Source organism: Chiloscyllium punctatum, chromosome 45 (genome assembly GCF_047496795.1).
Source record: "Chiloscyllium punctatum isolate Juve2018m chromosome 45, sChiPun1.3, whole genome shotgun sequence".
NCBI classification, from domain to species: Eukaryota; Metazoa; Chordata; class Chondrichthyes; order Orectolobiformes; family Hemiscylliidae; genus Chiloscyllium; species Chiloscyllium punctatum.
This window is the reverse complement of record NC_092783.1, coordinates 48,270,461-48,280,857: the sequence shown is the minus strand read 5'-3', so window position 1 is coordinate 48,280,857 and position 10,397 is coordinate 48,270,461. Positions and strand designations below refer to the sequence as shown.

The 10,397-nt window shown below is 39.1% G+C and overlaps 1 protein-coding gene across 1 annotated transcript; it reads right to left on the bottom strand.

The window, feature by feature from the left end:
• Positions 1–8,078: 8,078 nt before the first annotated feature.
• On the bottom strand, positions 8,079–10,393 carry LOC140467385 (protein BTG2-like). Its single transcript, XM_072563704.1, has 2 exons — positions 10,036–10,393; positions 8,079–9,359 (listed from the first exon to the last, which is right to left on the bottom strand). Exons 1-2 carry the CDS (start codon positions 10,151–10,153, stop codon positions 9,031–9,033), a joined length of 447 nt encoding a protein of 148 aa, XP_072419805.1. The 5' UTR covers positions 10,154–10,393; the 3' UTR covers positions 8,079–9,030.
• Between the last annotated feature and the right edge of the window lie 4 nt (positions 10,394–10,397).

Below are 10,397 nucleotides of genomic sequence, written 5' to 3'. Positions count from 1 at the left end.
CTCCATCACAGATGCACAAGCGCAGAATTATATACCACTTACAAACTATATTCTGTCACAGAAGAATGTGGAGGCCAAATCATTGCATATATTCAAGAAAGAGAGATAATGTTTTTAGATTTTAGATTAGATTTGATTCCCTAAAGTGTGGAAACAGACCTTTCATAGAGTCGTAGAGTCATAGAGATGTACAGCATGGAAACAGACCCTTCGGTCCAACCTGTCCATGCCAACCAGATATCCCAACCCAATCTAGTCCCACCTGCCAGCACCTGGCCCATATCCCTCCAAACCCTTCCTATTCATATACCCATCCAAATGCTTCTTGAATGTTGCAATTGTACCAGCCTCCACCACTTCCTCTGCTAGCTCATTCCATACACACACCACCCTCTGTGTGAAAAGTTGCCCCTTAGGTCTCTTTTATATCTTTACCCTCTCACACTAAACCTATGCCTTCTAGTTCTGGACTCCCCGACCCCGGGGAAAATATTTTGCCTATTTACCCTATCCATGCCCCTCATAATTTTTTAAACCTCTATAAGGTCACCCCTCAGCCTCCGATGCTCCAGTGAAAACAGCCCCAGCCTGTTCAGCCTCTCCCTATAGCTCAAGTCCTCCAACCCTGGCAACAATCTTGTAAGTCATTTCAGAACCCTTTCAAGTTTCACAACATCTTTCGATTGGAAGGAGACCAGAATTGCATGTAATATTCCAACAGTGGCCTAACTAATGTCCTGTACAGCCGCAACATGACCTCCCAACACCTGTACTCAATACTCTGACCAATAAAGGAAAGCATACCAAACGCCTTCTTCACTATCCTATCTACCTGCGACTCCACTTTCAAGGAGCTATGAACCTGCACTCTTTGTTCAGCAACACGCCCTAGGACCTTACCATTAAGTGTATAAGTCCTGCTAAGATTTGCTTTCACAAAATGCAGCACCTCACATTTATCTGAATTAAACTCCATCTGCCACTTCTCAGCACAGGTAACCCTCTTTGCTGTCCACTACACCTCCAATTTTGGTGTCATCTGCAAACTTACTAACTGTACCTCTTATGCTCACATCCAAATCATTTATGTAAATGACAAAAAGCCCAACAAGTCTACACTGACCCTCCAAAGAGTAACCCGCGCAGACTCATTTCCCTACATTTACCCCGACTAATGCACATAACGCAATGAGCAAGTTAGCATGGCCAATTCACCTAACCTGCACGTCATTTGATTGTGGGAGGAAACCAGAACACCCAGAAGAAACCCACGCAGACACGTGGAGAATGTGCAAACTCCACACAGATGGTCACCCAAAGCTGCAATTGAACCCGGGTCCATGGCACTGTGAGACAGCAGTGCTAACCACTGAGCCTCCATGCCACCTCTTTTTAAGGCATCCTGAGGTATGATATTTCAAGAGGTATGGAATCGGGACTATGGCATTGAGATAGAGGATTGGCTAAGATCATATTGAATGGTGGAGCAGGCTTGAAGGGCTGGATGGCTTCTAATTTCCATGTTTGATTAGAGAATCTGACCAAGCCTCCTTCAAGATTATTTTCCATACCCACAAACCCTGCCACATGATGGACAAGAACAGTAGGTACACAGTAACCCCACAACCTGCAATTTTCCCTCCAAGCAATACACACTTGCCTCCTGATTTCACTGTTACTGGGTCTATATCCTGAAACTTCCTTCCTAACAGTGCTCAGGGTGGAATTAAAACACACTAACTGTGGTGGTTCAAGAGGGTGACTCAACGACCAACTTGGCAATTTGGCAAATGCTGGCCCACCCAGTGATGCCTATATACCCTGAGTAAACAAAAAAAAAACCCTTTGTGATACTAAAGGTCATTTATGATTTTGACTAAAGCCATTTTGGGGAGTGTGGCAGGAGCAGAAAGCTAATTGGAGGGCAATGCAGTGATTCATGCTTGTGTAATTATTTAACAGGGATAGTAAATCTCAGATATCACAATCAAGAGTTCAATTTTTGACCTGACTGAACTACAGCAAAGTAGTTGACTGTGGGGAAGTTAAACCCAAGTGCAAACACTTTTTCACTCCACATCAACTCACAGGGCAGAATCTTCCCACTCCTGAATGATATGGGCATTGGTGAGGATGTTGGGAGAATCACATGAGGAGAAGGAAGAGATTCCCAATATTGAGAGTAATAGAGCCCATTTTCCAAACACATGCTAAACAGTGAGTTGAGATTCTCAATAATGAGCAGAGATGCCTATTTGCATGTAATAGCACACCTTATTAATATACAGTTTCCCATTCTTCTACCATCAGATAGTAACAAGCTAATAATTCCAATGTGTAAGTCAGAGAGGTAACCATAGAGATTCCAGCTCATCCATCGCTCATCTGGCCCTCAACTTGGGCACCAGTCATCTACAACTCAGGGCCCCACTGATGAGCAATGACATTATTCACCTCCCCATCCAGTGGTTTCCCACTCCCTGTTGGCAAAGGAGCAAAGCCCATTTCCCTCAGTTTGTCACTTATGGTGCAATTGACAGAAGCAAGGCAGGGCAGCATCAGGAAAACCAGGAAGTCTAGTCAGTGGGCAATACCTCTGCCTGTGGCGAATGGGAAAATATGACAAAGGGATACCATAGGGACATGGTGCGGAGATCACAAAGCACATTTGGGAAGATAGTGTGAGAAAACTCACTAGACTTATTGGAGACACTTAACCAATTTCTGATGAGATTCACCCCATAGTTCAATGAGGTTGATTAAGTAGCATTTCAGAGAAGGAACTCCGTATGTTTCTTTCCAGTAATCCCAGGAGACATTAACAACTGTTATGAAGATGCGGGTGTACTATACCTTTAAGAGAGTTAAAAGCTAGCAGAACAACCTGACACAGGCAACAAGTGTTCTGAACAAGATATAACGTAATATTTGGTCAAACAACTTGATTAGCTGGTTGCCTGGAGATGACAAATTTGAATTAGGCCAATGAGTACCCCAAATTGTAAATTGTACCCCAAAAAAACCAAACTCCAGTAAAGTTTGAATTTAATATATTGACAATCTTAAAAGACAATGACACAGTCTGATGCTTTGGGGGTCTACAACCAGGGAAAATTGAACAGTAGGGAGGAGAACTGCCAAGTCACCAGCATCTGCAGACTGCCTGGAAAAATAGCTCTTTTAAAGGTCTGTTTATCGATCAGTAACTTATGAAGCAGAGATCCCTAAGAAGAAAAAAAAGATAGAGGAAGACATAACAAGAAAATTTGACATCTGGCTGGTTTTGAAAAGTTGAACTATGGTAAATCTTAATCGAGGTTTTTATCGGACTAGTGTTATAGAAGGGAAGATAAAAGACAGGTTAGAGGAAGGAGTTAGAAATAATTGTTAGTTAATTATACTCTGCTATACTTTAAGAAATGTTGTTAATTTTTACTTTAAATAGTTCTTGGCCTCTCAAATTTTCAGATTACTGCATTGGATAAATCTTTTCTGTGTTGCTGGTTTAAATTAAGCAGGAGGGTTTACCCCATGATGTAACACAGCACCAGAAATATCAGAAGTAGCAACAGACCTTTTGGCCCTGGAGCCTTCTTTCCCATTCATTATGATCACAGCTGATCCTTTACCTCAACTGCCCACTCCCCTAATCTATTTATTCCCTGAGAGATAAAACAAATCTCACAATCATCCTTGAACATACCAATGTCAAACTATCTGAAACTCTTTGGAATGGTTGATTCCAAGGATTCACAGCACTCTGAAGAAATTTCACTTCATCTTAGTTGTAAATAACTGACCCTTCGTCCTAAGAGTGTGCTGCTATGTTCTCGCTTCTCCAATTAGAGGAAAGAACACAGCAGTTTATACCCACCCCTCTAGCATCCTGATTGGTTCAATTGGATCATTTTTCATTCTTCTAAATTTCAGAGAATTTAGGCCCAATTTACTCAGCTTTTATATCATAGACTGACTCTCTCATGTTAGGAACCAATCTTGATATAGATTTCATTGTCCTGTGTATCAAGTACAGTGAAAATTGTATAATGTCACCTCAAAAGGCGCCATCTTAGGTACCAAGGTAACTAGGTACAAAAAAAACTTAATTTCAAAAGAGTAAGAGAAACAGAGTCCAAAAGTTATGCATTACTTCACTAAATAAGTAGAAAAATAAAAAAAGGTAATAGGTAACATTAAAAGTGTTTCTTAATTTAAACTAGGAAATTAAAGGGATAACATAAAACATCAATGTATGTCTGCATTGCAAACGTATCTTTCAATTGTCATAAAGTTAGAGAAATTAAGCTGTCTATATGTCACTCCTACAATGGTTGAGCCCCAGTAGTTTGCACAAAGAGATAGATCAGCTACAATTATATTGAATATCGATGCAGGCTTGAAGGGCTGAATGATCTACATCTCCTAGTAATTCTTACAATTTTCCTACAATTTTCTAAACTCACAGGCATTGTAAAATGTATACTAAGTCTCAAGTAGGTAGTATCTTGAATAAAAACACGCAATCATTAATGGTACAACACTAAATTTTTACAGCCATTCACAATGGAAAAAAGAGCGTAAGCATAAACTATTCTGTTGTTGTTACAGGTTTGTCACCACAGGTTTATTATGGGTAGAGAAAAAACATACATAATTCTTCATTTGAACATTATTCATGATTTTGTTGACGTGCTTTAAAGAAACCCACGCATTTGTACATGCAGCCTGTGGGAGTTGCACAGTTTTGATGTCTACATCAAAATGTCCACATTCATTTCACTCCATAGTGTAAACACCTACACAGTTGAAGAACCCAATGGTATTGTCAGCCAGAGAAAATGTAGTTTCACCAATGTGGTGTTAGATTAAAGAAAGTAATATCTGTCTGTTAAGCACATTGGTTAAAACTCTGTTTTTTCCTGATATTGCAATTAGGTCACTGCATTCTAGACAGGAGCCCATCCAATCCATCACCCAACTTAAATAACAAGAGAAATGCACTAAAGGGATGTCGCTGTCTGAGACAAGAAGGAAACAATCAGATTAAAAATAAACAACTTAAAGGAGGAGGGAGCTACACATTAATGTTGAGTGTGCAATTCAACAATCACAAGCTAGGCAGGGCTAGCCAGTCGCTTCTGTTTCATAGAACACAATCCCTACAATGTGGAAACAGGCTATTTGGCCTAACAAGTCCACACCGACCCTCTGAAGAGCATCCCACCCAGATCCAGTCCCCTATCCTATTACTCTATATTTGTCTATGACTAATCAACCTAACCAAAACATCCCTGTTTACTATGGGCAATTTAGCATAGCCAATTCACCTAACCCCACATCTTTGGACTATGGCAGGAAACCAGAGCAAACCTACGCAAGCACAGGGAGAACGTGCAAACTCCACACAGCCAATCGCCCGAGGCTAGAATTGAACCCAGGACCCTCGTGCTATAAGGTGACAGTGCTAACCACTGAACCACCATGCCATCCAATTATTTTTAGTGGATGTGCCATACTCTCCAGACAGCGATGCATGTATAGTATCTCTTTAAATCCTGTATGCTATGGTGTTGGTAAAGGCAAATATTCTGAGCTTAACATGCTTCTAGATCCTAGCTGTTTACAATTTTCCTGGTTACTGTTTAAGGTAGCCCACAGATAGGGAGTTTCTAAATCATGTTAAAGAAAAAATTGTTAATCACAAAATAAAGTGAGAAAAAGCTTTTTGAGCACTGTGATGTCAAACTTTTTAAAAATTTTACTCAAAATTATTTCAAAATGTCAATTTCCAGTGTAAATCATTGTGAGACAATAACTGTCATGTTTCTACTTGGCATTTAGTTGACATGGCATATGCTTACTGGAATAAGCAGAGAGTAAAAATCTAAATGCATCCAATTGAGTTGATATTTAACCCATCTATTGCATGATCACATTAACATCATTGCACAATGTTATAAAAACTGAAATATATAGTCAGTCAGAAAACAGCAAAAATCTTAAAATTTGCATTCTCCACATGTTTAAACACCAAAATGATAAAATATTTGAGCAAAGGTTTGAGATTATGATGGTCTTTATAGTCACAATGGGTTTGACCAGAATTGAAACTTTTGATAAAACCAAATATTCAATTTTGCATTAAATACTACATTCTATTTAATATCTTCTATTTCCCCCACACTACTGCCTAACAGCGGTAGTGCTTATATTTTAATACTACATTCTATTGTAGTGTTGGTGAATTATTTAAAATTTGCACAAATGATGAAAAATTAATTAATCTTAATAAACCGAGCATTCATTCCACGTCATTATTGGAGCAGCCTTCAACTTTTCGTATAACCTTCAATTTCATTTACATCCTGCGTAATTGAGTTAATTTTCTGATCATCTCAATATATTTCCTCTACTGTCAATATTTTGCTCCCCCTATAAAGACTAAAATTGCAATTGATTAAAAATTCATGACTTCTGAACCAGTAAGCCAATACTTCTATTTGTTTTAAGTTCAAGTTGTAATTAATAGCCATACATTTTTATAAAAATGGAAGGAAATTACTTAGCTTCAGAACAAATTTACACTTATGCTCCACTTCCTCTGCACTTACTGGACCACAAGGTTGTAACTAAACATTATTGACTGTTATTGTTTACTGATGGGGGTTGACTAATTCCTGTTTCACCTCAGTCATGAAGATGGTGTTGTTAACAATTGTTTTCAACATCCTATGCAAGGTGTGGAAAATTAGCCAAGGTTGGAACTTTGGATTTCTCTCTGCTGAATATTGTTGAACAATGCACATCAGATTAAGTCAGCTTCAGGAATATTTTGATTCTTTCTGCTTGAGAACACTTGCCAACATTCTATTACATATTGAACAAAACACCCTTATACTCAAGAGAAAAATTAGGAAGTGCAAACAAAATGTCCTTTTTAGCAGGAAGTGGCAGAAATGTGTGTTACTCAATATTTAGTTAGCAAAATGAAGGTTTAACTGTAATTAGGTTTTTATCTCTTACCTTATCTATATTGCCAACTCATCGATGTCTAGACTGCAGTGGTAGCGTCCCTGCCACTGGACTATTAGATTTGGGTTCAAGTCCCACTTGCTCCTGAGATATATAGCATCTGATTTTTAAAAATCTAGTAACTATTAATGATACCAATTGACTATGGAGTCTGTGACAACCACTGAGAAATTCACCTTTAGCTGATGCTTCACCATTTCTAGCAGTAGTCTAGGGAAATTAGTGATTGCTTTTCGCCCCCTTCCAAAAGGTTAGAAATTTTGAAGATGCTTTTGAAGTGCTTTACATGCAGTAGGACAGCTTCATAAAAACATTTATGATCTAAAACACTGCAAGATAAAGTTACCAAAAAAAAAGGTGCTTCACAGGAAGTCTAAGACACTTAAGACAAAAAAAAAAGTAGTTGTTACATCGGATACCTAAAAGGATTGCCAAAAAAAAAGGTAGGGCTAATAGAAATCTCAAATGAGGCAGAACCAAAAAGCATTAAGGTATTCCTACCCAGAGTCCCTTTGCAACACAGTCATTTTGACTATTCAAACTAGGAACAAGTTCAAGAGATGGTCACTCAACCCAAAACGTTAACCAATTTCTCCCCACAGATGCTGCCAGACTTGGAGTTCTTCCATCAATTTGTTTGTATTGCTTAAAACAGGAACTGTGTGGGGCAGGTTATTTGCCTCAAGGATGAGGTTTGTAGAGGAATGATGGAAGGCAGCCAAGATTAGATGGGGGTCATGTTGTGGGGTCATCAGAAACAGCTCCAAGTCAGCGTGAAATTATGCAAACTGTGATACATAACAGCAAAAATGCAATGTAGAGTGTAGATGGACTAATGCCAGGTCCACTATATTTTGCTCAAGTTCCACAAGTTATTGAAAAGGTCTATGTAGCACTGAAAGTTTGGTATTTGTGTGCTACAAAAAACAGGTCTTCACTACTGAAAGGTTGCAAGTTTTACACTCAAACTGGAATTTCCCTAAACATCTACATCATTTCCATTCATTAGTACACTTGTTTGCACTCTTAATAAAACTGGAGATTACTTTCCATTGAAAAGTATGCTTTAATTAAAACTTATAGAAAACTGTACAATTTCTTCAATACAGCTGTACAATATTTAAGAAAAATGTACACAGTTCAGATTCACATAGCTTACAGACTGTCAAAAAAAAATTATGTACAGACAAACTATCCAGATCTGCACAATATGCTACCAAAAGTGATTTTTCCCTCAAGTTCTCATTTGAAAAGAGGCTTTGCAGAGTTACACAAAATCAGTTTTACAATAACCTACAGGAATCAGTTCACAGCTTAGACCAAAAGGCAGTGTCCCTTAAAATGAGATATGTAAAAAAGGTATTTCACTGTAGGTCAATACTGAGTTACAAGTCAAAAAGCTAGGTTTTTTTTAAAAAAAAAATGTCTGACTGCATATTTTGCTTTGAGGGGGACAGCAGACAATGTTATACAGACTTATATAAAAAAACAGCCATGTTGAAGTTTTAAAAAAGTTTAAGACTCAAAACAGCTTACTTTTGTCTTGTCATCAAAATACATCATGATTGTAATCCTTCTAAGTCAGAAATCTTTAAAGTGTTCTTCATTTTCAGTGCTTTATTAGTTGTTTCCAACGCTCAACGTTAGAGTTTCAGATATAAAAAAGTTTTTATTAGGCATCAACCATGTGAGAGAGTCAGTAACATCCTATCCTCAAATCAGAATATTAAGTTTACTCAGTTAAAGTAGTTTTGGTTACTTACTCTGTACAACCCACTCATGAAACTATGCCAGATTTGTAATAGTTTCATCAGAGGATCACACCACTTGATGTTCCTTTGGAAACTCCCCATCCAGATAACTAATTATACCTTAACACTTGTTTAGGCAGGTTGATTTTTTAAAAAAATCAGGGCCAAGTATTTTTTTTAATAAAAGCCGCATTTTTAAGAAAACTCCACTTATGGTATATATTGCTCAGTTGCATTAAAGTGCCTTTCAGCTTGAAACTGCCATCCAGTAGTTTTTGGAAGGGCTGGTTCTGCCCATCAACTCGTTTTTGCAGGTCAACATCCCCAGGTTATTGGCCGGCGGTGCTTCATACAGGACACAAATGGACCCATCTTCACCTATGCGGTAAGAAACCTCATAGGGGTCGACCCACAGAGTCAGCTCGCTGGGAAGGAGTTTGAACAATTGCTGGCTGCTGAGCCCTATTCTGTTGGCAGCTTTTCCGATCAAGGGGTCCATTTTATGGTTTATTCGGATACACCGGTAACCCGAGCCTTTGCACGGTTTGTCTGGAAACCAATGATGTTTGTAGTGCTCTGAAAGAGAAAAAAAAAAGATGGATGCCCAAAAAATTAGTAAGTTTGCAACAATATTCAAACAAAGTTAAAAAAAAAAACAGTCCTCAGTACACTAATTCACCCTTAATCTTGGGATTTAAAAATTACTCAACGTTCAGTCCACAGAAACAACGTTGTTGGGTACAATGAACTGCTGCTTTTAGATTTGTTCTAAAAAGCGGGCCACTGGTTTCTTTAAAATGCGTACTTTCGAGTGTTAAAAAAAACTGAAAGCACAGTGGCCAAAATTTTGAGACGAGAAAAAAAAAGTTCATCGCTCCATAAAGTAAACAGTTTGATTCACTTTCGGTGAAGATTAAAACAAATCTGCGTGTCACACATACTCAGCCCGACTCGCTCAACGGAGAGTTTCCTTTTGCGGAGCTGAAAGTATAAGATAATATAAAGCGTTCAGGTTCCCGCAGAAGCTTAAAAGCGGCAGCGAGCGCTAAGGTTTGCTACGACTCGCTCTGAAGTTACACGGGAGGGGTGTCCTGTGATATTTTCGGGGAGGGCAGTTTTCAAGTTGTTTCTTCCAATGTTTCGATCAAACACCTTTTTGTCAGTTTTTTTTTTGCTTTTCCCCTCTCAGATAAACTGGACTGAGTTTCCTTACTCATACTCGCCACCCCATGTCTGTCCGACCCTCACTCACCTGCCAAGGCGTCCTGTAGCGAGTGGCTGAAGATTTGTAGCTGGCCCGGGCTCACTAAACCAGTGTTGCGCAGGAGTCTGCTGACAAAACCCACAGCAGCCGCGATCTCCATCGTCATAACCAATCCGGCTGAAAGCGACAAGAGGAGCTCGACGAGGAACCAGCGCCAGACAAGGCGGCTTTATTAGCGAAACAAAAAAAATAAAAGGGCAACAAAGACACGAAGGTTCAAAAAGTGCAATTCTGCAAAACGCCCTGGAGACAGTACAAGTAGCTCGCTTGCACTCCGGGCGCTCCCAGTGTATCTACTGTAAAATACTTGCTCGGATGACTCTAGGCGAGTCTGGCCCCTCTTCGCCGCT

Bases quoted from the DNA above. Each gene is read 5' to 3' on its own strand.
- LOC140467385 (XM_072563704.1), bottom strand. From the start codon at position 10,153: ATGACGATGGAGATCGCGGCTGCTGTGGGTTTTGTCAGCAGACTCCTG. The intron at 9,360-10,035 runs GTGAGTGAGGGT...TTTCTCTTTCAG, and splicing joins GCTACAGGACGCCTTGGCAG to AGCACTACAAACATCATTGG.